This window comes from Limanda limanda, chromosome 13 (assembly GCF_963576545.1).
Source record: "Limanda limanda chromosome 13, fLimLim1.1, whole genome shotgun sequence".
Lineage (NCBI taxonomy): Eukaryota > Metazoa > Chordata > Actinopteri > Pleuronectiformes > Pleuronectidae > Limanda > Limanda limanda.
The window spans coordinates 12,486,233-12,512,852 of NC_083648.1; the positions used below are offsets into that span (position 1 = coordinate 12,486,233).

The 26,620-nt window shown below is 42.9% G+C and overlaps 1 protein-coding gene across 1 annotated transcript in view; it reads right to left on the reverse strand.

Annotated features, from left to right (window-relative positions):
* Positions 1-26,620, reverse strand: part of kmt2cb (lysine (K)-specific methyltransferase 2Cb) — a 55,729-nt gene that overhangs the window by 5,065 nt on the left and 24,044 nt on the right. Inside the window, exons 13-50 of the mRNA XM_061084793.1 lie at positions 26,515-26,592; positions 25,416-26,146; positions 23,969-24,091; positions 22,035-22,151; positions 21,600-21,704; positions 20,799-20,903; positions 20,516-20,697; positions 19,990-20,154; positions 19,775-19,881; positions 19,546-19,617; positions 19,236-19,448; positions 18,159-18,278; positions 17,774-17,899; positions 17,508-17,638; positions 16,160-16,352; positions 15,388-15,441; positions 14,367-14,459; positions 14,039-14,086; positions 12,807-12,947; positions 12,678-12,710; positions 12,165-12,305; positions 11,934-12,075; positions 11,593-11,828; positions 11,333-11,406; positions 10,347-10,544; positions 8,194-10,119; positions 7,131-7,444; positions 5,426-7,014; positions 5,229-5,340; positions 4,957-5,038; positions 4,803-4,863; positions 4,450-4,682; positions 2,282-3,886; positions 1,881-2,072; positions 894-1,058; positions 674-800; positions 396-543; positions 67-251 (exon numbers count right to left, since the gene is read on the reverse strand). Coding sequence (XP_060940776.1) covers positions 67-251; positions 396-543; positions 674-800; positions 894-1,058; positions 1,881-2,072; positions 2,282-3,886; positions 4,450-4,682; positions 4,803-4,863; positions 4,957-5,038; positions 5,229-5,340; positions 5,426-7,014; positions 7,131-7,444; positions 8,194-10,119; positions 10,347-10,544; positions 11,333-11,406; positions 11,593-11,828; positions 11,934-12,075; positions 12,165-12,305; positions 12,678-12,710; positions 12,807-12,947; positions 14,039-14,086; positions 14,367-14,459; positions 15,388-15,441; positions 16,160-16,352; positions 17,508-17,638; positions 17,774-17,899; positions 18,159-18,278; positions 19,236-19,448; positions 19,546-19,617; positions 19,775-19,881; positions 19,990-20,154; positions 20,516-20,697; positions 20,799-20,903; positions 21,600-21,704; positions 22,035-22,151; positions 23,969-24,091; positions 25,416-26,146; positions 26,515-26,592 — 10,467 coding nt within the window. The remainder of the gene's footprint in view (positions 1-66; positions 252-395; positions 544-673; positions 801-893; positions 1,059-1,880; positions 2,073-2,281; positions 3,887-4,449; positions 4,683-4,802; positions 4,864-4,956; positions 5,039-5,228; positions 5,341-5,425; positions 7,015-7,130; positions 7,445-8,193; positions 10,120-10,346; positions 10,545-11,332; positions 11,407-11,592; positions 11,829-11,933; positions 12,076-12,164; positions 12,306-12,677; positions 12,711-12,806; positions 12,948-14,038; positions 14,087-14,366; positions 14,460-15,387; positions 15,442-16,159; positions 16,353-17,507; positions 17,639-17,773; positions 17,900-18,158; positions 18,279-19,235; positions 19,449-19,545; positions 19,618-19,774; positions 19,882-19,989; positions 20,155-20,515; positions 20,698-20,798; positions 20,904-21,599; positions 21,705-22,034; positions 22,152-23,968; positions 24,092-25,415; positions 26,147-26,514; positions 26,593-26,620) is intronic.

A 26,620-nucleotide genomic window follows, 5' to 3' on the forward strand; every position in this document is an offset into this window, starting at 1 on the left:
AATACACAAACACACTCAATGAATTATGATTGTCTTTCTAATTATGGTAGAGTTGTGTATATTTACCTTTCCCATCAGCTGCAGGAAGCATGGGGAAGACGGGAGACAGGCAGGGGGATGGTGGCTCCTCCTTTACCAGAGAGAGGTCTGGGTAGCGACTGATCTCCATGCCAAACACGCTCTCAGGAGACGAGGAGGGAACAAAACTGTCAGGCGTGTCCCGGTCCTTACAAGGCTCCTGTCCTCTGTTACTATTTATATTTTGGGGAGGAAGACAAACAGTTAGCCACGATGCAGCCAAAATCTATCATAGCAACATTATCATACACAGTTAAACACTGAGAAAATCTTATTGGAGCTTTAGTTCTTTGAAAGAATGAATTTGAATTTGTTACCTGAGCTCCTCCTGGTTGTTATGCGGAGGGGTGGGGAGTGAAGCAGGAACATCCACAGTTTTGGGACCCTGGGCAATAGCCCTGGCTAGTAGATCTTCTTCAGTCTTAAATGGGACATGCAGCGGCTTTGGGACCAGGCCTTTGGACACTAAATGAAAGACACACACAATGCTTGCCTGTTAAGATGGAGCTACATCTGACTTCTGTTTTGCTGAACCAATTGTATAATGTGTGACGGTGGAAAAAATGTCACCCTGTCACAGAGTATGTTTTCTTACCCATGGCAGCAGCTTTGCTCGCCAGTTCTTCTGTTGTGGCAAATCCGTTGATCATTTTCTGTCGATTTACGGGAGGAGGGGTGGGAGGAAGAGATGCCGGTGGTGTTGGGGGATTACTCAGGTTACTCTGCGATGGGAATCAAAACCAGCACAGTGTCAGCTGGAATCAACTTCACACAAATCACTCTGTTTAAACCCAGCAAAGTAAGCAGGTACGCACCTTGTAGGCCAGTTGGGAGTAATAGTCAGAGACACCATCGAGTGAAGCGCTGCCAAAAGTACCAGATAAGAGGTTCTCTCCATTGAGCTGGCCGCTGCCATAGGGAGCGAAGTGGGCAAAGTTGACCCCAATCAAGGGCTCCATGAGGGGCAGCAGGGAGAGCTGCTGTGTCAAGAGAAAAACATACAAAAAGAGGATAAGTGTTAAATCAGATATAGTGCCACAGATGCTCTAGCACAAAGGAAACACCAAACAAAATACTAGAATGTCTTAGAAAATAATAGCTGATCCAATAAAATGTTTTTCTCCAGACATTCGTATTAAGATGACTAGCAAGCATATTTCATTTACTTATTTATCTTTAATAAACTTTGTCTATTTATGTTTTTATCAAAAAAGAACCAAAATAAACAGTAGATGTGCATTTTGTATAAATGTTATTGTATTCGTACACGTCTTTAATTTTTATTAAAAGTAGCCTCAGCTGAACCCGGGGCTGATTGAATTATCCCTATAAATGGCCTTTAGTTCGGATAAATATCAGAGGAAAAAAGAAAAGAAGAAGGAATCATCAAAGTTTGTAAGATCTGGTCCAGTTATCTTCTCTGCAAACTGGAACAGGCAATTGAATGTGGGCAGTTATCCCTTCTTTCAACTAAACCAATGTCACTAGTACTGTGAGAATATACTTATAGTACATGTTCATTAAATTGTTGCTAAACTGTGTTAAATGTGAGGAGATTATACCATTGTACATTTTTTATAAGCAATTTAGTTTCATCAATTTTGAGTCTTAATTCAATAACTGAGGGATGTGCAATATAACTTGAAAAAATATGAGCTAATATGTGAGTGTACAATTGTAAACAAGTAATCTACCTAATGACAGTCAAGTGATGGTATGTTGATAGACAATTTCCCACTGTGGAAGTAATTAATACTGTAAACGTCAACATAAATAATTGCATGAGATCAAATTAGTCTTACTTGTTTGATTTGGGTAATTACAGAGTCGGGGCCAGAGTGCAATAGTTGCCTCTCATCTCCATCCTTCTTCCTCTTCTTGTAGCGAGAGGCAGGTTTCTCTCCTCCTTTTGGTGCTCTCTTGTTCCTCCCTTTCTTTTTCTCCTGTTCAGGGAGCAGAGGTCCCGGAAAGTCAAGGGTGCCGTCCGAGTACGCCTACAGATATAAAAAGATGTCGAGTATAAAAATGCATGAAAAAACTTCAAATGACTTGAGAGGCAATACGGCTTACACATTACTGTGACTAATTTCGAAAACTAATGCCAATTTAACTATAATGTACCACCCATCTGAATCAGAGCCCTTCTGTAACTTTTCATCCTCTCAGTGCTCTTTAAAAAGGTATGACTAACATTAAGACTGACCCCATTGCTGTCCATGGAGCACTGTCTCAACAGCGCTTTGCAGTCTGCAGCGTCGTCCTCCTCTGACCTCTGTTGGGAAAATCCAGGTGGGGGTGTGCTCTTGTTCTTCAGGAGGTGCTTCAGCAGTTCATTACCAGCCTCACCCTTGTTTGGACTTTGCCCTGGGAAGGGAGATGTGCCCCCTTTACCACCCTCCTCCTTCACAGAGCTCATTTCTGAGCCGATGGGCCCGTGACAGTCGCTGGCATCAGTCTGCTCCAGCTTTATGTTGTTAAGGATCCGGTCATGCTCCAGTGCCTGCGTCCTTGCTGCATCTGATGAGAGACCAGGTTGTCCAGACTGTCCTCCAGAAAGCTGTCTTTCCAGCTCTGAGTGACTGGGGGTGGAAGATCCCAGTAATGGGGACCTCGACAAGTCCTGGTCTCCGAAGAGATGGGGGTTTCTGGTTGGAGTTGAGGAGGTGTCTGAGACACACGGTGTGAGAGGAGCTGTTAGGTCAGAGTGTGGAGTTGATGGTGTCTTGACTGAATCGGCGTCATCATCTTTCTTCTTTTTGCGGCTCCTCTTCTTTTTCCCTTTCTCGTCTGGGATGATGTTGGAGTAGAGCTGGATAAGAGACTGACCTGAGCCTGGGAAGTTAGATGGTAGAGGTGTAGCAGAGTCAAATGGCAGACTCTCACCTGGCATCTGAAGCATCATTCCTGGGCCACTGAACTGACGAGGCCTTGGCTGACCCTGGTGGAAGTTGGGAGCTTGTAGGGCAATATTATCAGGCCCAAAACCATGTCCCATGTCCCCGGGCATCATTCCATTGCCCATCATGGCCCTTCTTTCACCTTGCATGAATGTTCCAGGTGGTGAGCCCATTCCAGGCTGAGCGCCCTGCTGCTGGGGAAACACTGGTCCGAGAGGCTGCTGCTGTAGAGGGGGCCTCTGAGGCTGCATGAAGTCTTGTGGCAGCTCTGCATTAAAAAAGGGCATCTGCGAAAGCGGTGCCATGTTTCCATCTGGTCCCATCATCCCTTGCTGCTCCATCTCCATACGATGTTTCAGGGCTCTCTGTCGTTCAACTTCCTGCATGAGCTGCACGCGCTGTCTTTCCTGCTGCTCCCTCAGCCTCTCTCTCCTTTCCCGCTCCTGGAAGCCTTCGCTGAACGGGTTGTTGTCATCAAACTTCAAACCGCCCCCCTGGTTGGGTTTTACACCACCTGGTGGAGCTGGTGCTGCTTGGGGCTCCACAGGCATTTGAGGGTGCTGAGGCATGTTACCCATTGGCATCTGATGAGGCTGGCCTGGATTTGCTACAGGTACCTGGGGGGGCATTAATGGGGGCATGCCTGGTCCACCCATAGGCATGGGAGCACCTGGATGCCAGCCAGGCGGTGGGTTGGGCATACGTGGAGGTGCATTTGTCTGGCTGGGATGAGGTGGCATCTGCATCATGGGGTTCATAGGAGGCTGAACTATTGGTGGTCCACTAGCGACCATTCCTGCAGGACCTGGCATCGAGTGCATCCCAGGCATTATGGGCGTCATATTGTTTTGCTGGTGTTTCACTCTGTACTCCTCGATAAGTTCAGCATGCTCCTTCTGCTGCTTGCGGATCTGGAATAAAACACATAACACATTAACATAATCTGTGACCGAGGTTATTAAAGGCCATTTAAAGAGATCCACAAAACTAACGGTAAGATGAACTATCAACAGAAGTGTTATTCTCATAAATTGTATGTGTTGCTCCCACCTTCATCTCACCCATTGTCTAATGACTGTGTTACTGCGATATATCTTGCCGTTAGAAAATCTGATATTCTTTTGTCACTTTGTGTGTGAGATTCATATAATTTGGTGAAATTATAACGATTTCATTTTTGATCATATACAAATATAGATTATTAAAATAAGGTTTGTTTCTGCCATGTTTTCTTCTGCTACACCTGGTTTTAACACCAAATAGCCCACACTGGGGTTTACAGAAGCCTAGCGTTTGGGGAACTACATCTTGCAGGAAGCCATATATGACGTACAGGCTGTAATTTTCTAACCTTTACTTAAAGATGAACCTTCATCATAGGAGGAATAAGGACGATGTTTAGGGTGGCCATTGTGTGGAATAGTTAACGCTGTGACATAATTCAATGGAGGAGCTTGACAGGCTGAGCATTTACCTGCTCCAGTTGCTTCTGCACTACACCCTGCTGATCAGTGACGTGTTTGAGCTGCTCAGCATCCTCCTCAGGGAACTCCCTTCCTGCCTTCTTAGCTGTTCTCTGCTTAGCAGACAGGGCTTTCTTAGACTTTCTGTGAGCACCGATCTTCTCTTCCAGAAACTTCTGCTGCATTTGAAGTAGTTGCTGAGTCTCCTGGAGCCACTCCTCGTACTGAGCCCTCTGAGCATTGTCTGAAAGGAGAAAAATGATCTTTTGTTAGCAATCTGGGAAACATTATACAAAAACATTAACTTTGCTATTCTTGACAAATTAAAAAGTTGAAAAGGCACATAAATCTTAACAGAACTTACTGACGAATCCTGGTCCAAAGTTTGGAGGAGTCGGTCTGACTACTGGTGTCAATTTCCCATCCTGAAAGCGAGATTGACAAGTATGTTGTTTTTATAATTGCAATTTGTATATCTTACATTACGTAACATCTAAGAAAAATCTAACATTAATTACCTGTCCAACAGCTTGTGGAGGAGGTGGTGGTGGTGGTGGTGGTGCACTTTCAGGAGAAGGTGGAACAGGAACAGGAGGAAATCTGAAATACAGCAATACCATAGTAACACTATTAATTCAATTTACCACAGCAGTAATTCTTCAATCCTTCATACAGCTACACAAAATATACAAGCGGCTGGGTTGGTAAGTTGGTATTGTCATTGCTTTTAACCAGCCTTTTATTTTCTTTTTTTTTTTAATAGCATTGACATTTTAAGTGATCTCTTTACCTGCTCATGGAAATCGGGGTCATCCCCATGCTGTTTTGAACCATGACTTTGTTGATGCCTTTCAGGGCAACCATTTTGGCTTTCATGATGGGATCAGTGATGGCATCAAAATCTGTAATAATAATCAGAAATAATCACAAAAAGAGCAATATCTCAAACTGTGCTGACACATTGAAGTTCTGGCCTAAATCATTTACCAATGTTAGGGAAGAAAGAGTCACTGGAACGCTGTCGTATCATGGCTTGCATCTGCCTCTGCTGCTGCTGCTCCTGCCTCTCCTGGTCTAGGAGGTCCTGCAACAAGAGTGGCTGCTCCTCCAGCAGAAGAGGACGATGTAGCTGGCCGTGCTGATCCATTTCCTGGCTCAACATTGCCTGCTGGGCCGGAGTCAGACCGCTCTGGTCCACTCCAGGGGATAGCCCCACCTGGTGCTCTGCTCCAAAGCCAGTCAAAGAATCGTCTGCAGTGGTGTCGTTGGATATTGTTTGACTCATTGCGAGTCCTGAGGTATGCTGAGTGTCAGTGATTTGGTTCTGCTGGGGTATGAGGTTACCTCCATGACTGACAGATTCACCGATTGGATTTAATGACTGCTCCTCAGGCTGCTGCTTAATGAGTAAACTAGAAAGGACTGGGGTGGAGTCAGAGAGCACTCCCTGCTGGTTTGAGGTTAAGGTGTTTCCAGCAGCTTGCTGGTCTCCCACCTCAGGTGCTTTCTGACAGTCTTTGACCTCCGTTTTAATTTCTTTCCCAGGTGCAAAAAAAGCGGAGTCCTGATTCCCAGGGGCTTCCAGCTTGACGTGAGCTAAGGACTGCTCACCAAAGGTCTCTGACTTTGCCATTCCAGATGCTGAAGTAGACGAGGCCCCAGTGTCAGTTCTCAAGCTTTTGTGGTTGTCTCCGGTGTCAGCATTATCATCCATAGGATCGCTGAGATCCAGTTCATCGTTAAACATGTCTTTCTTGATGTCGTCGAGGTCAGGGTCTGTATAAGCAATGATGTCAAATTTCCCAGATGTTAGGAAGTCATCAAGGTGTAGGTCATTAGTCTCCAGGTCGAGGTCTTTACCATCATCAGGATCCAAATTTAGGTTATCTAAGTCAGCATCCACTAAATCTTTCACCTCTACGTCCTCAAGATCTTTGACCGCAGATTCCTCTGTATCCAGTTTCTCCTCCACAGCTTCATTGTTGGCCATATGGATAGTGTCATTCTGCCCAGCAGGGTGTGCATTCAGGTTCATTGATGCAGCCATGTTCTGAGTCTCATTTGAAGCAGGCTGGCTCATGGATCTCATCAAAAGAGTCTGTTTGAGTGTGTTAATTCCTGACATTTGTGCTTGATGATGAAGATTGTCCATGCTGGCAGACATCTGTAGATGACCAGTCTGAAAGTTCATGGGGTCTACCATCCTGGACCCCTGATTTAATGAGAACCTTGAATCAGGGGCTCCCTGAAAGCCTGCTGGCCTTAGAACCTGCATGTTGGGATCGATGTTGCTGCCTTGCATGGCACCTGGTGGAAATGGCATGCGTGACCTGTTTTCTGCTGCTCTGTGTCGCAACTCAATGAAAGGTTGACCCATTATGTTGTGCTGTTGCACTGGCATACCCCGTGGTGGGAAGTGTTGGGGTAGCCCCATGTGGTTGCCTCCCATGCTGTTTGCCATTTCTGCAGATATGGAGCGTCTCATTTGAGGATGGACATCCTGCATTGGGTGTTGTCCCCGGGGAAAGAACTCTTGGGGTCCATGTGGTCCAAGAACCCCAGGTGGATATGCAAACCTGGAACAGGATCACAAACAAAAGAGAAAGATTTTTAGATTTATACCTTTCTGAGTTATCAATAAATGAGCATTTAAGCACAGAGTGAAATAATACAAAAACATTGTAACACAAACCTTGGTCCCTGGTGTCTCATATTAGGATCCCGAGGATGTGGGCCCCGAGGCATTTGTCCCTCATTAGGGAAAGAGACACGCTGATCCCCTGGAAAAGGTCCAGGAAACCTCATTGGCCCTCTCATGGGTCCTTGTCCAGGATAAGGTGGAGGAGGTCGGTTGAACATTTCCCCCTGCTGCCCAGGGACCTCCTGAGGCCAGGGTCGTGGCGTTCCTGGAGTTATGCTACCAGCAGGGTCCTGAGGGCCCCTCTCCTGTCGAATCGCAATCCTCTGTTGCTGCTGCTTTAGGATTAGCTCTCTAATTCGTAGTCTCTGCAAAACATAAGTGAAGATATATTTAACCCTTTTCCAACACAAAGTCTTCTGGCAATGTACACAATATTTTATTTTAACTATGTATTTAAACTTTATTTTAACTGCTCATTCTACACAGCTAATGTGCATCCATGCAGGTCAACAAAGTCCCTTTTTTCATTGCCTGCAAATGCATACCTCAATTCTCACAGACACAGTTTTCACTTGATGTACAAAATAGACTGATGTAAAAGTTACATATCTAACAATTTGGAGTAATGTAAAGGTAAGATAGTAAAGTACAGTATTTATATATATATATATATATGAATATATATATATATATATATGAATATATTTTTTAACAGGCATTATATATGTAATTATATGAAATAAAGATCATATACTATTTTTACATATTATTTCTTGTTTTGATTATATTTGTAGTTTAAACTATTTCATTTCAGTTTCTACAAATTCTGTCCATGTTTCATGTTGAATCTGTATCAAAATTGTTTGATTTGTGGCTTAATAGCTAATAAACGCTTCACAGATTACGTTGATTAACATATTGGACAATAGATAGATCGATTTTGGCACTTGAAATATATAAGAAAAAATAACCAAATTAATAATATTGATAATTGAAAGACATTGTTATGAATTTATTCAAAATAAATGAACGACCAGTGAAAAATAAAATCTCAACAGACATGTATAGCTAGATAAAGATTTAGAATAGAATGTTAACCACTGTAACCGTGTACCTGTCTGAGTCTTTCCTCGCTCTCAGCAAGAGCAACACCCTGAGCGTCAAGAGGGTTGTTAGACAGTTGGCCTGGGTCTTGAGGGACAGCTCCATTGTTACCCACACCTGAGTGATCTTTCATTTCCATTTTCTCCATTGACTGTGGATGAGGGGTCATGGGGCCTTGTTCAAATGGGTCATGGACAGGTGTCTGACTGAGTCTTCTGGAAGGTGACTGAGAAAATCCATCTTCAGACACACTCAGGCGTTTTGGTGTTTGGGAGCCTGGATGAACAAAGGACTCCTGAAGCCTGCCTTGGGGTGGTTGGTAAAGGTCCTGGCTTCCCATTGGTCCTGGCCTGGGCCCTTGTCTGCTGAGGCCATCAGGACCAGGCCGTGGGGTACCTGGAGCCTGGGCATAAGGGTCATTCAGCATTGGTCTAAGGACCCCAGGCTGAGGAAACATGTCACTACTTCCTGGTCGTGACGACCCAGGTGTGCTAGTAAATGGCTCAATTGCCCCCCTCTGGCTGCCTGGGGACTTGGAAAACCTCTCCCCCACTGAGGGCCGTGGAGTACCTGGTGGCTGAGCATAGGGGTCTACTGAGTGGGAAGGTGACATCCTCTGTCCAGGGTGCGACTGGTGAGTAAACTGGTTCATCCCACCTGGGCTAGGGGTGTTTGATGGTTGACCGTAGTTGTCATGTGGACGTGGTGTGCCGGGGGGGCGGGCATATGGCTCAAAAAATGGACGAGGTTGACCACCGAGGTCATTGATGGATCGTTGGTTAACTGAAGACTGAGAGAAAGGGTCAGCAGCTTGCTTGCTGGGACCAGACGGTTGGGCAAAGGGGTCATATGTAAAATGGTCAGGCCTTGGAGTGGAAGGTGCATGAGCATAAGGATTTCTAGACATTTGAGTCATTGGTCCTGGCTGAGCAAATGAGTGCCCCTGAGAGTGATGCTGGCCCATTCTAGGAGGACTGGTAAAGTTGTCATTCCCAGATGGTCTCGGCGTATTGGGAGACTGAGCATAGGGGTCATTCAGCTGATTCTGGGAGAACCTGTCAGAAGGATGAGGACCTGAACGACAGAAGGGATCCTGAGCCTGAGGAGGGGGCATAGGTGTTTTAAAAAGAGGGACCGAGCCGGACTCATTACTTCCAGGGATTGGTGCTAGTAATGGTCTTGAATAAGGGTCAGACAAAATCATCCTATTCTGGGCCATGCGTTGATACGCCTCGTTTCTTATCATGGGCCTCGAGTAGGATTCCCTTCCTGGAGAACCCATTGGTGGTCTTCCCTGAGCAGCCTGACTTGCCCTTGGCGGACCCATGGGCTTCAAAAAAGGGTCCATATCCCCAGTTGGCCTTGGGGTGTCAGGAGGTTTGGCATAAGGATCATTGCTCATGGATGTTGGAGAGCCAAAAGATTCATGAGCAGGAGAGGGCCGACCTCTGTCCTGTTGCTCCATCATGGAATTGGGGGATTTACCAGATTCCATGATTCTGCGACATGCATTTGGCCCAAGAGTTGGTGGTCTTGGGGTTCCAACCATCTTGGCATAAGGGTCCCACGGAGAAGAGGGTCTGGAACCAGAGGAGCCTGGTGAGAATACCTGTGGGGACTGAGGTTGGGAGGAAGGGCCAGATGGTGGGGGAGGAGGGGGTCTTAAGAACACATCTTCCTTGCCTGAAGTAGGCGTCCCTGGTAGCTGTGGCCTGCCAAAGGCTTCTTTAGAGTTCATCTGCTGCATGGGGGACATGCTGCCATTGCTGGCCAGTGAGGCTGGGCTCTGGTTCCCACTGTTGTTGCCGTCTTCCTCTGACTGACTGTTGTTCCCCTGCTGTTGCTGCTGTTGTTGCTGGAGTTGCTCATTCTTAACTTGCTCCAGTTTCTGAGTGGCTTCAATTTTGGCTTGCTGTTTGCTTTTCTGCCTCATTTGCTGTTGGAAGGGCACATGAAAACAGGAATTAGACATCAGAAGGGATGAGGGAAATATCAGTCTTATGCCAAAAATGAACTGGACCTACTAACCACCAATGTCATCAGGGTTAATGTGGAGGATAGTGAAGTTGTTTAGGGAGCTTTACTAAACCAGCACTTCTTAGCTGTCTTAATATAAAGTGGACCTGCCGCTGCATTCCCTGACTTCATTGCATACACTCTTACCTGTCTAAACTTCCACTCTTGTTCATGCTCTGACTCTTTTGGTTTCAAAGGGTCTTTAAACAGCAGTTCTGTGTCTAGTGGTATGTTGGGATCAAACACCTCAGGGGGCTGTTGCTGTGGATGATGCCTCTTCACCGTCTCATTCGACATCTGGACTTTGTTGATGCGCAGGGCAGCTCGGTTATCTCTTGCCTTTTGCTAAACAGCAAATCAATCACAGTTGCAATAAAAAAGCATCAGACAAAAATAAAACAAAAGATTGCAGAAAAAAAAGGATACCTGCGTTAGCCTGATTCTTTTACAAGTGTGGTAATCGGGCAATTCAATGCATACTACTCCATGGACCATAATGCATGCAATGTTAAATTCACCTTCACAGCATTTGTTTCATCATCTCACTATGATATGTGGGAACTTAAGTATTGGCAGGCTGGGACATATAAAATGATAACAGCAACAGAGGTTATCTCGGATTGAAGCAATGTCTCAAATGTCAAACAGTGTAAACTTTGTGATGACAGTTAGAGAGGGTCTCCTTCACAGATGGCGGGTGGTTTTCTAACCTACAACAGGGGCGTGCCCAGGACCCTTCTCTTGCTCTGTACGGTGCATAAGAAGGAGCTCACCCTTTAAGTCTAAATCAAGTCCCTCAAAAGCTGCCTGATAATAACTGGGATGTTTTAAGAGAACAAAATTCTATCATGTGAGTTTATTTAAAATATAGTAAAAAAAAGACTAAGTGCATTAGTCAAGGTCTGTGATTATAACACCGAGCAGGGCTTAAATTACTTCATCTGTGAATGGTTGGATTTCATATAGCATTGGGGAGAGACAAGAGGCCAGATGCGATACAGGCGTCTGCTTTATGCATCCGAATATGTCCAAACAAATAGTACTGACAGTTTTATGTGTGGCGTAATTCAAGGTTTTTAGGCCTTTAGACAGTTGAAGAAAATTGGAAAAGTCAACGGTATGATTGATCTTACCACATATGGGGCCCTATCTTGTGAACTAGCTTTCCTCCAAAGTTTTGCAATTTGCTTTACTCTTGTAGACCAATCTGTGGAAAGAGAGAGAAGAGGGGTTGTCATGCCAACAGTCTCACAGAGCATGGAAGGTAGTGTTTTTGAACTGTGTGACTGAGAAAGTGCAGTGGGTAGACACAAAAAGATAAAATAATAAAATAATTTAACAATAGAAAAACATAGGGGTAAAATGCACTAAAACGTCCGAGCCATATACCAACCTGGGTATTCCTCTTTGAGGTTGGGGAAATTGACATTGGTATAAAGGACAGGTGCAACAGTGGCTAGCTCTCCAAGTGTCTCCTCCTTCTCCCACTTGAGTGTACTCCTTTGGGCATTTGACATGGCTTCAGTCTCCCCCTCAGGCAGAGATCCAGGGGTTGTAGGGCGAGAGCAATGGCTAGGGGAGAGCCATTGACCACCTGCCTCTCTAGGCATCTGATTAAATTGTCTATCCCTGTTACAACAAAGGAAAAGAGATCATGAGGTCACAATGTTCTTCAAAAATAAAATAAAAAAAGAAACATCAGACTTGGAATAGTTTAGACAAAACAAGTATTACCTTGGATTGTCAGTGAAAGGCATACGGTTAAGGGGGGAGAAATCGTCTGGGATGCAGGGGCCTGCTCCTGGATTTGTGGGGAAACGTTGGTTTGGTCCCATCATACCATTTATCATTGGCATCCTTGGAAACATTGGATTCCCTACACACATTTTTCAGAGCTGAATCAGACGAATACTTTTTCAAAAACAAAAAAAAGAGTTGATTACAGGGGGATTAATAATGATGTACCTGTATTGGGGTGAGGCATGCTAGTGCCAGGGAGGGGCCCTGGACCCTGGGGGTGAGGCACCTGTGGTGGTGGAGGTGGTTGGCTAGTGCTGGGGCTAAGGACTGCAGTGAAGAGATCCTCTACATCTTTACCACCCAGCTCTGTAACAGAATGTGACAGCAGAATGATGTGTGTTAATATCAATCAATATCCAAGGCCAGAATCTTTCGATCCCATGTGCTACAGATAATGGAATGCCAAAAACTGTCATTTTAAATTAAATTTACAAAATGTAATGGTGATTTACAGAAAAATGTAAACAAAAAGACATCAAGCCAAATATGACAAGAATTTAAAGAATTAACCGTCTTCAAAAAGGCAATAGATCAATTTCCTTCAACAATATTGATGTTGGAATTTATTGAGCCGTTGTCCAAGATCTGTCACACATTGCATAGAGTTCACAGGCAAGTCGTATTAATCATTGTGGGACAAGACAGGATCGAAGTTAAGTTTAAAAAAAAATTACAAACCTGGAATTTTGTAAAGTTTGCTGAGAATTGATTCTGAAACAAAGAAAGATACAGAAATTACCATTATTCCATTTATATTAGGTTTTAAAATAACATTGTAAATCTGGATGTCTGGTCTCCTTCACTGACCATCAGTGACCATCTTGTCTAGTTCTGGGCTGAGAATCCCATCCAGGGGTTCCTCGTGGAGGGTTCGAGGTGTCCTCCGGCCAGCCTGTGACTGGCCCGCCACTGGGGAACCGTCTGCCAGGGGCCCCATGTCCAGACCAGCTGTGGAAACACATACAGACATACAAAAACAAATTATAGCACATATTCGTGCACACACGCTCACACAAATAAACGCACGCACAAAGCAACCAACAAGATACCCAACCAAGAATGTGATCATAAATATAGGCTTGAAGTGAGGACATTTTTGTTATCTTAACAACCTGTGGAATTCAACCAAAACTGAGCAGTATAGGATGACAGCTATATGGGGTGCCTGAGTTCTAAAGGAGTGTTTTGGAAATTGTGAGGAGACAGACAGGTCAAACTTGGTCTTAGTGCAGAAACATAAACACTTGAATGTTTGCAAAGGAAAATATTGCTCTAAATAATCAGCTACATCCATTAATCTCTTTTGGAAAAATGAGGACAAAACAACCTTCAATTTTTAAAAGAAAAATCCAGTTCCTAACAGAGACGGTTTAAATAATATGGGTCACTATAACTAGTTTGCTGCATTAAACAGTATGACTACCAATGAAAACAACTGTTCCTACTCTATACTTTGTCTTTTCCAAATGTTTTTCAACTCAAAACTAAAATTTGTATTAGAAGGAATTTTATCAGCCCATGGAGCGTTTAAGCTGAACAAATTTGTTTTCACAAAAAAATTAAGGACAATGAACTGCAGAACCTTTTTCATTCAGCTACAGGCCCATGAACAGAAAACCTTCACCATCTTCAGGAAGCGGAAGGACATTTACCAAGGCCTCTGATTCTCTAAATTTCTAGGTTTTAAACTGCTCATTTCGTGAAAACCAGAATGTCCTTGTCAGTTTGTTTCTTTGCTCTCTTGAGGACATATTTGATAAGGCAGCTGTTAATTTGTTCTCTTATTTATAAAGAAATAAGTCACAACTTTGAAAGGGTTTAGGAGACTCATAAACAAATAGAGAGACACAACTGAGTGCATACTGTGCACTTGGTTAGGTAAAGCACTAAGCAGTTTATGAGTGTTAGAACAATTTGAAATGTTTGAGAAAAGCCAAGTACGAAGCAGCTTGAACACATGCACACTCAAATAGAGACACACACTGTAAGGGAGGAAGGATGCACTAAAGCGAGGGATTAGTAGGCCATAGCACCCTTACCAAAAGGAGTAGGTGAGCTGTCAACCTGGAAGGGGCAAAAATCAAGACCTACAAGAACCCAAAACCAGATCAAATGAGTGAACCAATAGTGAAGACAGAACAAGCACAACACGCTTCAGACAATGCAAACAAAAACAATGAAAACCAAAGATGAACTGAAAAGTATTATTAAAGAATGTGACATATAATAAATCAGTAGGTGGTGAAAGCAAAATAAACATGTCTGATAAAATCTCTAAACCGCCAGGAAACCATTTTGTGTACCAATGACTAGGTGACTATTAATAAATTCTTAGCGCTGTGACTGCCTGTAAGATACATGACGCACCAGAGTCATTGCTTGGCTTTCCGAACATTCCCAAGATGTCTGCATCAGTGTTCAGAACATCAGATAGATCAACTAATGGTTCCTCAGACGAGTCTGTAGATGGGAAAAAGGAAGAAACAAAAAAGAAAGAAAAACCAAACTGTCAATGAACAAAATCATAATTGATGGTGATGTTGAACGGATTGAAGTGTGTGATTTGGAACCATTTCTTTTGACACCATATCTAGACTCTGGTCCAGTTTACACAAAAGAAGAAACTGCACAGTGTGTGGCACTGAAATAACTGAAAAGTACTTCGTTAAAATGATCTTTCATGAACATTGTTTAACTAATAACAGTAACTCCCAGAGAGTTGCTGACAAAGATATTAATTGTAATATCTGGACGCCACAAAACTAAAAAACGTTGAAGATGCACAACAACAAACTTAACTGTTATTCATGGGGCCTGGCACTTTGCATCAATAAATACAATAAAGGTACCAAGGGTGCAGCATTTTATTAGTGTATATATATAAGGAGTTTGACAATTGAAGATTCTGGCCGCTTTCTATTTCCCTTTCCGTACATTTCAGATATTCTGCTTTGAGTGGAAGCAAGGACCACTTCCAGATCTGTCATTATGAAGGAAAGCATTTGAGATAATTAATCTTTTTTCACGATACTATGTTTGCAAGTCAGTGTTTAACACTGCTTCGGTTTGTCCTAGAACAATTTGAAATGTCCATAAAAGAAGTCAAAATCAAGTTTGTCATTGAACAACTATGTGTGGTACATGGGTTTTGCTGATAAGTTTCCTCTTGTAATGCCCTTTTTGACGTCCATGTTTCTTGAGTAACTTTTCTGATACGAGTAGAATTCATGGGGTTAAAATAATAAAACCATCCCAGTTTACTACAACTAAGCCAGTTTTAGCATCTAATGGCCGTGAAGCAAAAATCTAAACAATTGTTTGGCGGCGCAAGGCCCGAGCTTGAATCAAAACATGTGGCAGGTACACTATTGAATCTCATCATAATCACCTGCAGATCCGTATGATGAGAGGTGTGGATGAAAGTAACAACTGAGTTCAGCAGCTTAATGAAAAGGATTAAAACAAATAGAATTTTCATACATTACAAAAACGTTTTACATTTGGATTCAGCCGTGACAAGTAATGTCAAAGATGTGTTCACCATTCAGTTTTGTTGTTCTGTTTCAGGCATGTGGCATTCTATTTTCCTGCTGCACAACCACTCATTCTGGTCGGCACTAGGGAGGTATGACATTTCTTGAGAGACATCTCGCAAGAGTAAGAGACTGAGCGAGTGGGCAGGAAAGATGGAGCAAGCTTACAAAGAAAACTGAATCTTCACTTTTACACAGCTTATGAAATGAAACTGTGTTATTGTTTGTTTCAGCAGTAATTTTGAATGACACTGTAGTGGCAGACTGTGATGAGTCAGACCCCAGAACAGTCTTTTTTTCCCTTCGTCCGAAGGGAGAAATGTGTCAGTGGCTTTTCATCACACCCATTTACTACTGTAAGAAACAGGTAATTATTCTCATTGGGCGATAACACTTGCAGAGACAAGGAAGAAAAAGTAATAGAAGAAAGACATAAGATAAACATAAGATACACCTGTTGTGTCAGAGTTTTCACTTTATATATCCATTCCTTTCCACCACTGGTCTAATTCAAGCTATTCTCAGTTATTTGGTCATATATAATATTTAGCCCAAGGCATGGATTTGAATCAATTATGAGTCATTTCGTGCCTTGTGCTTATGTACCAAAGTAATGTGTATACATACGTGCTGCTGTGGGTCTGGCAGGAAGAGGTGTTGATGATGCACTGTGCACAGTGTATGATGAAGGGTCCAGGAAGCCGGTGGTGGGGTGCTTCCTCTCCACATGGCTTTGCCCTTCTTCCAGTAAACCTGACTCGACCCCCTTCTGCCTGCTCTGCTTGCTTTTGTCCAGCAGGTCCTTTCCAAAGAATGCCTCCTGAACATGACGACACAAAGCACTGGTCAATTATCGGTATTGACACTTTCCTTCAAAAACATTCACCATACAATTCTCGACATTAGTCATAGAAATCATCACCATGTGACATAGAACTGACCAAAGTGAAACCAAGAGGTACTGCAACTACAACTATTCTCAGACATGAACTCATGGGCACTAGGGCTGACAGGAAAACGTTAACAATCACACAGTCACAGCCCTTCTAGAACATTCAGGAGAAAGTCCGGAGAATGTCCTGAGTGACTGACTCGAACATTTGCATTCTCACAAACAGACCCTCTGGAGAATTTTAGGAGAATTTCCTTTCAGCAATGACCACACTTCTGTCAGCACCTACCTCCCAGAGTTACTTATACCCACAAGTCATCTATCCCCCACAACATGTAACTGCAGCTCCCTGCTGCACCAAGACATTAAAAGCCCAACATGTTGCTATTTCAATAATTAATGAAATGTGCTTCATTGTGTCGGACCATTATAATAGACTGAGCTACCCCCCCCCCCCCCCCCACTTCCACTGTAGTGGGATAAAGAGCAGCACTGACAGCTGCCAGTGGCTTAATGCACATCACATATCTATGTATAAGCAAACACAAGGTGACACTGAGACACTGGCTTGAGCCAAGGAGCCTTGTAGTCATCTCTGGTTAGGCTTTCAAATGTCAATTCACAACCCAGACAGGAGCCATTTAAAAAGCATGATCAGAGAGGAATCTCCTCTTCTGTGACTTCCTTGAAGCTGTTCCTCTTTCAAAAAAGCCCACAGAAGGGGCACCACGCGTCCAAGTTCTCTAAGTGGTTTCCAGGCAATGTACTTTGAATTCCCCAACTTTCCCAAGGGTGAGATAAAACCCATTTTAGAAAGATAGGGCACGACAAGACCCGACAATCTGTGCATATGCATGCTAGGCTTGCCTAACAATACAATTTAAAATGATAAAATGTTTTTTGTGATGAATGTACCTTTTAGATTATGCAATGTTTAAAATGAAACCATTAAAAAAATGTTGTATTTATGTTGGGAAAAAAAGTCAGTGAAATGTTCTATTTGCAAATATAAGAAAAAAAACTGACGTCCTTTTGTATCTCCTCAGTGTTTATACAAATTATTACAAATCCAAAGTGACAGACCTGCAGATAGGCGGGAAATGCTTCCTCCAGTTTGGTTTTCTTCTTTCGGTAACGTTTCTTAATTTTCTCTGGGATCTCCGGTCCAGGGGGGATCTCGTCTACCGGAGTATCAGGCATCGCTTCTGTCCAACCTACAATAAATAAAAAAAAATACCAGAATAAGCTCCTCTGCTTGTGTGATATACATAAAAACTGTAATTATGAAATTAAAACAGACATACAAAAATGTATATAATGATGTGAGGATACATTAAGCGTGTACAAACCTTCGTCTTTTCCAACAGGATTCTCTGACACTGAGCCAGAGGAATCTTTTCTGCAGAGGGATCGTTTGGCCTTGCCTGGACCTTGGCCTGGACGGCTCCTTTGGCGGACCATGAAACCACCAATGCCTTTTAAGAAGAAATTAGAAATTAATTTTTTATATCAATAAATTGTAATATCACAGAGGTGACATGATTTGAAATATATTAAGTTTTGACTGGTTCTATTAGCTGTCCACTGCATTCAGCATGAACGCTCAGAAACACTAGGTAGAACCCTCCTCAGAGGCCCAAAGCAAGATGGCAGTGCTTTGCAGGAGCTACGTCGGGCATGCACTGCACCATTTTACGCTTCAGAGGAGCTGTCTCCTTCAATCAGGTGCCCTACCCGGCCGGTACGGTTTCCTCTTCCTCTTCTTGCCGCCGTCGCCCCCCTTGGAGTCATCTTCTGCTGGCTCTCGCTCAGGGCTCGAGTCAGACTTCCCCTCGCAATCTAGGAGCTCCGCCTCTGTGAGAAGGAGAGAACATTGATGATGAGTGACAACCCTGCAGCAGAGAGCACCCTGACCAGGCCCCTCGACACAGCACCAGGGTCAGTTCTATCTGAACTCCACTCAGAGGCAGGACATTAGACTGATTGAAATGAAGTTCACCAGTTCCATTAAAAAGGACTTTCATTTCCAGAGGGGTTTTTCCTGCTCATTACTTTTCTTAAATGAAAAGATATGTTTAAATCTTATCTAACTTTGAGAAAGAATTTTAATTGAGGTAAATAAGGGGTATGCAAGTTCTGTTATTACTCATTAGTAGCATTCCAGGAAAACCGTCTGCATGTTACAAGAACTGTTTCGGGCATTGTGAGGATTATAGCTTATGAAGCTCAACCCATTCCTGTTACTTTTATGTATTTAATAAAACACAGGTTGTTCAGTCGAAGTTGCAGTTTGAACTGATGATATTCACATCGACAGTGAGCATTAGTGAGCTGCGACGATATTCATATTTTACACTGCAATATTTTGACCAGGAGAGAGACCAGCTATTGAGACCTTTTCCAAATCCTTGTAACATAACACTTCCATCTCCAAAGATATAAAAATCTTTTAAAGAAATTGTTTAAGAGTTTACAGTTCAACTGTATGAACCTTTCGGAAGGTGCCGTTTGTGCTGCTGTTGAACTGAATTACCTTATATGGACATTAGTATCATTTTTGTCCACCACTTATATCAATGAGGGTAAGATAAATAACAGAAGAACATCTTTGTATAATGTAATTCAGTTCAGCAGTGAGTGCTCAATATCATTGAAAAATATAAAAATGGAGAAAACTTAAAAAATAAATGAAAAAATCCAGCCCAAAATTTTTAAAAAGCCAGTGTTGATGGTCAATGTCAGCGCTATACTGAAGGTCTCGGATTAATAGGTTTGAGATGAAAGAAGCAGCTTGTGAGAGGAGACAAGTACCTCTGTTGTCCTCCATATCTTCATCACGAGAATGTTCTGAGAGGGCGTCTACAGGAGCTTGAAGCACTGCAACACTGTTTTGGTTAATAATTTTCAGCTTCAGCTTCGGCTTGGGTTTCCTGCGCCGTGAAGCTGTGGCAGACAAGCTCTGCAGCTGACACAGCCCCGACTCTGTCAGGCAAACGCCGTCCTGGGTATAGGTCCTTGACAGATCTGAAAAGACCCCAAAAGCTACAATGAGCATTTTACATAATGAATTAAAGTTACTGTTTTTACTTATAATCCGTCAGTTTTGAAGCTGCGAACGTACCCATTTCTTTTGCCTTTGTGACAATCTGCGTCATCACTACAGGCTCAATGGCGTCTCTGGCCTTGGTCACAACTGCAGCAGCACAGGGCACACAAAAGCCATTAACAACAAGCAGCAGAAAAAGGAGGATCAAATGTCACGGCTGAGGTTATTCACTCTACTGCAGACAAAACCGCAAAGAAACATTGTGTAAAAAAAAACAAAAAACATTTCGAAGAATCACTCCCACCTTTAGTGGTCTTAAAAGCTCGGCACATTGTGCAGTCAAAGCTGCTGTCTGCAGCTTTTTCCACATCGTCGTCTGAATGGAGACCCTGACAAGAGGCGTGAAACCATCTACGGATTGAGAGAAAAGAGGAGGTTTAGATAAAAGCAAATTATGTTAAAATAATCAATCAAGCTTAGTCATTTTGAACCGACAGGTTTTGTAGGAACACTGCCCACCTGTCACATTGGCGGCACTGCACGATGACAGTGCCCTCACTGTAGTCCACTAGGCAAATGGGACATGTAAGAAGGCTGGCACAGGGGGCACACCGAGTGTAATTATTCTGCCAGTCACACCTTAGACCCGGTGTTGTGGCACCACACTGGATACAGGACACACACCTGCAGGAGACACAAGGACAGAGGTCATTCTACACAAGTTTTTAGAGGATAAGCAATATTAACAGAGCAGCAAGAATCATGGCTGTCAACATGCTTTAAAGATGGAACTATTTCCCATTCATTTTAAATTCACTTAATTTAACATAAAAACAAGGTATGAACTCGACCTGATTTTATAGTTGACAAGATTTTCTCTCATTTTCAAATGGAGATGGGTAAGACACACTTATAAAGATTTCTTAATTTGGAAGAAGAAGACCGTCACATAACACAAAGTTTAATAAAATGGAGCCATTTATATATTTTTTAAAGTTTACTAATTCTAAATTAATTTGGTTGAGATTATGACCAAGTTTCTCACCATTTGCACTTCCAGCTCTCCTTGGGTACGTTCTGCAGTGGAGGGTCCAGGCAATAGGTGTGATAGCTGATGTCACAGTCATCACATAGCAACAAGCGGCCAGGATCTGTGGCCTGACCACAGGCCTCGCACACTGTGCACTCCAGACAACGCCAGCCTTTACTCAGCACCACCTTATTGATCTATGAAAGTAAGAATGATACAATTGTATGTCAGTCTTTGTTGGATAGGATGGGATTTATATTAAATACTCAATGTGTGGAGTCAATAATAGGGAATGTACCTTTATGCCGACGCAGAATGGATGGTAGCACTGGCCACACTGAGCACAGGCCAGGAGACGGCCTTCTGCGCCAAGGCCAAAACTCCCACACACCACACACATGTCCTAGAATTAAGAAAGACATTAGTAATCATCTCACTGAGGCAGCGAACCCTCAAATAACAAATATTTGTGCCAATGGCACTATAATCTAAAGGTCAGCTTGCTTCCATCCTGAACACTAAGAAAAGGAAATTGCTTTCTTTAAACTAGACATGCTTGGTGAATAAGGACAGTGCAGTCATCCTTTACTCTCAATTTTCAACGTGAATAAAGCCCATTGAAATGCAAACTTAAAGGACAACAGAATACTTTTGGAAACATTGGCCTTTTAAGACGATTTTTTGAAACCAGGATAAGTGAGCAAGCACCTTATGGCCCAAATCATATTCACAGCTTCAACCCAGAGAGAACAGCCCTTTAAACACCAAGTGGTTTCAATTGAGCCATTCATGGGTATAGGTGCCTTGACAAGCAAAACCTTAGGTGTATTGATTAATTGCCTGGTTACTTGTTATGAATTGTAATAACTTCTAACTGTAGTTATTTCTTTCTCTAAAACGTGGGTTTCAGTTCAGGATCAATAAACAGAATTTTGAAAGTAAGAAACATTAAAATGTGTTATACATTGCATTGTATTCCCTACAGTTGGAAAGGTCTTTAAGCACCGATTTAGATTTCAGGAGACATATTTAAATGAAATACATAAACAGCACACCCTTAGGAATTAAAAAAAAAAATAAGAAAAAAATAAATAAATACCTGTTTCAGTGTGAAACAGTCACTGCTGGAGAATATGACCACTGTGTTATGCATGGCATTCTCCTCCTCGTCTTTCATGGGGTATGCCGTTTCTATTGTGGTGATCTGCATAACAGAAGAAAATACACAAACGTATAAGTGTGATTGCATAACAGTATGATTTAACATGACTAATTAGGACACACATACTAATATTACTATCTATTATTCACAACCGCTGAGTCATGTTCTGGAGTTATTGATGAACCAGCCCTCAGGAAAAGTGCAACCTTCACAATAAAATGCAACTTGTAGTTTTCTCTGTTCTTAACATTAATTACCGTAATACATTTAACATTATCCATGTCATTAGCTGGAGGGGAAGCAAACACTGATTTGCATACAGTTTAATATTTGCTAAAGATGTCCAGATGCCATCCAGCTAAAAGCACATACCCCAGGGTTAATGCTGGGACTCAGTCCATTCTTGCCTCTGGCCCTTCCGCGTCCAGGTCTACCTGAAAGACCAGCCCCTCTGGGCCTCCTCCTCCCTGGGAAGCCCGAACCTCGACCCTGTAATGCAGAAACAAAATTTGATTAGACAATGACCAACCCCCATCTAACCAACTAAACTGAGGAGATGCAAGCTCTGGTTGTTTACAAAAGTTTGTTTGCACTTGCACTCGTTCAAGACAGAGTTTGTTCAGTAGACTTGAATGATTTGTTGGGAGAGCCGTTCACCACTTCTGGATCAGTTTTAGAAACCCAATGTCATTTTGTGGGGAAGTTTGTCCAGTAACTTTTTACATCGCATCGGTGCACTTAACTGCACATAATTTAGGTGCACCCAAAATGTTTTAATGCGCCCTTCAGCACCACAATAATACACCTATTATACCTTTTCTTGGCAGTTCCCATATATATTGTTAACTTATTAACTAGAGCTGGGTATCACTGCTGAATACAACGCTAATCGTTTTACAGCGTCAGTCCATAGAGGAAACCCTGTATTCAGTCTTTTTGTCGCCGCTGTTCATTTACTGACTCGTTCAGCGCCTTTTCTCTCTCATCTCTGCCTCACTGTCAGTGTGCGAGTGCGAGAGGGCGGGGCCAGCCCGGGGCCTGTGGGTGTGTCAGTGTAAACTCTGCAGAGGAGATGAGGAAGCAACACGACTCACTAAAATACAGAGACAGAATGTAATTTGCACCGATGCAACCAAACCAAGGAAAAGTGTGTGTCGCACTTCACAGACTTTGGTCGCATTCGGGAGCTCTGTTTGTGTAAATACAAGCTGCTAACAAGTACAGATATGCGATTTATTCATCAGCACTGCTATGGCTTTGAAACCTTTTTGATATCTGCAATATTTGAAGATAGATAGAAATAGAAATTGAACATAAATGCAATTGGAAGACAAAAATATTACCTGGATTCTGGACCTTTTAATAAAATATGTTATTTGAGATAAACAGTACGATTTCTGCCAGACGGCTGGTAAGAGTTGAGAAGATGCCTCTGGCAGATTGTTTTAGCTTAGCAAGTTCAAAAGTGGCTTTGGCACATTTCTGACTGGAGATGTCTGCCTAACTGAACCATTTACCCCAAATTTGACCCTGATCCTAACCTGAGGCCATTCCCACCTATTGCACCTCCCCACAGACTGTGGGATGCTGTTTGAACGAGACTTGACCCCTGCGAACAGCATATAAATTAACCCTCACCCAGCTTTGCTCAGCACATCACTGTTACCATGGCAACCAACTTCTTAGGGTCTTTTTGCTAAGTCAATATCAAAAGAAAATCAAATACTCATTTAAGTTAGAGTTAAAAAAGAGACAAAAGAGCATGGTTGACACAGGAACGGGCCAAATACATTAATTTACAACTACTGTCCTACGGTTCTATACCTCCGCCAACCAGTGCAGTAGCAGTCCCTCCAGGTGTTCTTGACAACTTCTGTCAATGGAATCTTAACAGTTCATCTTTGAATCCAAGTTTGAAAAAAATCCCTAAGAGCAGTTCAAACCAGATGGACACTACGGAAGCATAATGTCTCTAGCAGCAGGGTATCGCTGCAACAAATTATTACCCAAACATTTTTGTCGATTGTGGATTATTTTACGACACCTTGTCCTTGATCTCTGAATTAACCTGCGAAGCCAGCACAACCCATAATCATCAGAGCCACATCTTTCAGTTCCACTTAATAAAGTTAGTAGCTCAACCATTCTCCTTCGCTCTAAGGTGTTGGTAATTGTTGGTGCAGACTACAACACAGATCACAGTGACATTCAGGAACACTCAGGGAGTGTGGGTGTCACTAGGGTAAACAGAGAACTGACAAAGGGCAGCGGCTGCCCTGCCATCTCTGGTGAGCCCCAGTATTTACCACTCTGATGCTCCAGCCGGGGCTGCCAGAGGAATGTCTGGTCTTTGGGACGTCCCAACCCTCTGACTGGTCTGGCGACCAGGACAAGGGGGAGCTCACACTGCTATGGGGACTCCATGCACCCTGAGGTAAGGGGGGGCAGGTGAGAGAGTGAGAGAAAGGGAGGGAGGAGGGCGACAAAATGCAGCAACTTAAAAACAAAGCCAGCGAAAAACAAAACATACAAAGAAAGATGTTAAGAGAGATGTAGTGAGCTTCGGATGGAGCTATGGGGGAACAATTCAATACACATCCAACTACGCAGAGCTACGATATGAGAGAGCATTAGATGTGTCTTAATATGAATAGGTAAAGTTATTAGGCTACATTCAATGTTAAAGCCAATCGTTAGGATTTTCATGCAAATTAGTTACACAAGCATGTTTCTAATAGATTCTATGTAAAGTCAAAATTACAGAGCAGTTGTGTTAGTTGCATTTCACATGGCAGAACGGCCAGGGCATCATGGCACCCTACAGCAGAAAAGGAGGCCCCATCACCTCTCGCCATGAAAACACTGTATGTCTGGCATGTTGACAAAACAAGGGGAATTGCGTCAGCGCAGCAGCACATGAACCCATAAGTCAGAAGCATACTGGACTAAAGAGGAGCAAAATTCAAATCTTGTGGAATAGATGTCCTCAAGCCTTGTGTAACAAATTAGCTAGAGCCATATAATGTTTATTTAAGTGATGGGATAAAAAATACATTTTGCGTGCTAAATTAGTCTACCCTCACCAGCATCATTCATAATGTATTATAGCCATGGGTGTGATTCACTTCCCCTTATTATTTGTCTCAGAGAGTCTGCAATCGTTGCCAGGGAGTCTTATAATAACTCATTAGTTTAACGGATGCTGGGATTATTTTCACACCACTGCAGTTGAAATGTGGAAATGACCGGGATATGGAGATGATAATGGTCACTTTCATCTGTGACTTGATGAACGTCCATGCTTGATGGGACAATAAAATGGCACATGTTTGTATCATGGTTTTAAGATGAACATACTGAAGTGAAATATGGTGAGGACTGTCAGTAAAATGTGTTTCAGCCATAAATAGATAACCATTCCAAAAGGAATTAATTAATACCTCAGCCTAATACAGTATGAACCCTGTGACTAACAAGTTATGTGGTGCACAAACAATTAAAAGACAGCACAGGGAGCTGAGAGGGAGCACAAGTCTCCATGCCATTTTCCTGCTGTACCACTAGACTGAAAAATAAAAACTGAAAAACACCCTAAACCGTACGAGCCGTTTCAACCACAGAGAAAAAACAACGAAAGAAACAAATCCGCATTCGGAACATGGCCATCAGCCTTCACTCCAGGGGTATAATATTTGGGCAGGGACACTAAAAAAGAATGAGTGATCCTTTTTGATGTGATGTCCTAGTTCCTACCTGTTTCACTCTGGGCCTCCCAGGAGAAAACTTCCTCTTGGTGATAGCTGGCTTCCCCATTCCAATCTTTGGGGTGAGTGGTATGAGTGTGGTGGTGGTGGACATCACGCAGCCGTGGTCACCCAGCGAAGGTAGGATCGGGGCCTGCTGTGGTTCTCTGGGAGAAATCCCGCGAGGCAGAGGGGAGGAGTGGGATGGAGAAGAAACCATTTCAGTCAACCTCTCCACAGATGTCTTGAGAGGTTTCTCCTCTGAAGACAGGCTGGGAAAGGAGAGATTAGGCTTGCTTTCTGGTGTGGTGTCCATCTCCTCTGATGTACTCGAGGCTGAGGGCGTAACAGTTTCTGCCAGGTTTCTTTGAAAAATACTCTCCCTCGTCTCCTTATCAATGTCTTTTGGAGCGGTTTCCAGAAAAGAAGTCCTGACAACATCCATACTTGAAGGCTGGGGTAGTGAGACTTCCACTGGTTGGTCCGTGAAAGGTACTGATGCAGTACTTGGTTCTTTGGTGGCAGAGATGATGGCCTTAAAATCCTTTGTGCTGGGGTTGGCCATGTCCTGTTCAGGGCAGACCTCTGTCTTTGCTGGTATGATTTGTAACGTGGTATCCTGCGTTTGTAGTGCCTCCGTAGAAAGCTGGGTGGGAAAAGACTCCGACTCCTGGCAGGGAGTTGAAGAAGAAGCAGGACTCTCTGGAGATGTGAGCTGGGTTCTTGCTGCTGGCTTTGTTTCTGTTTGAGGAGATACAGAGTAGTCATAAAACATGACATGTTCACATTCTGCACATCCTTGAAAGATTAACAATTTAACATGGGTAAATGTGCAATTCAATATAATGTTTTCGAGATTTCAAATGATTAGCATCACTATAGAAATGTTCATGTTATTTACATAAACAGATGGATTTTGAAGGGGGACTCCATGTCTTGTTAAACAGTATCCATAAACAGTTCACAGAGCAGTTAAGCAGCATGAATAAACTGTGAGAACTACATATCATATGAATTTTACAACAGCAATAAATGTTATATTAATGCAATTCGATGTGGGGGTTGACAATGCAGATTAAGTACTAAATAAAAAAGCTGCGTGTACAAACCTGGTTTGAATTCTGTGAGGACTTCGTTGACAGAAGGTTCAGTAACCTGCTTTTCAGCGTCTGCGTCAACTGAGACTTCTAAAGGAATGAAGATTAATTTAAAAAG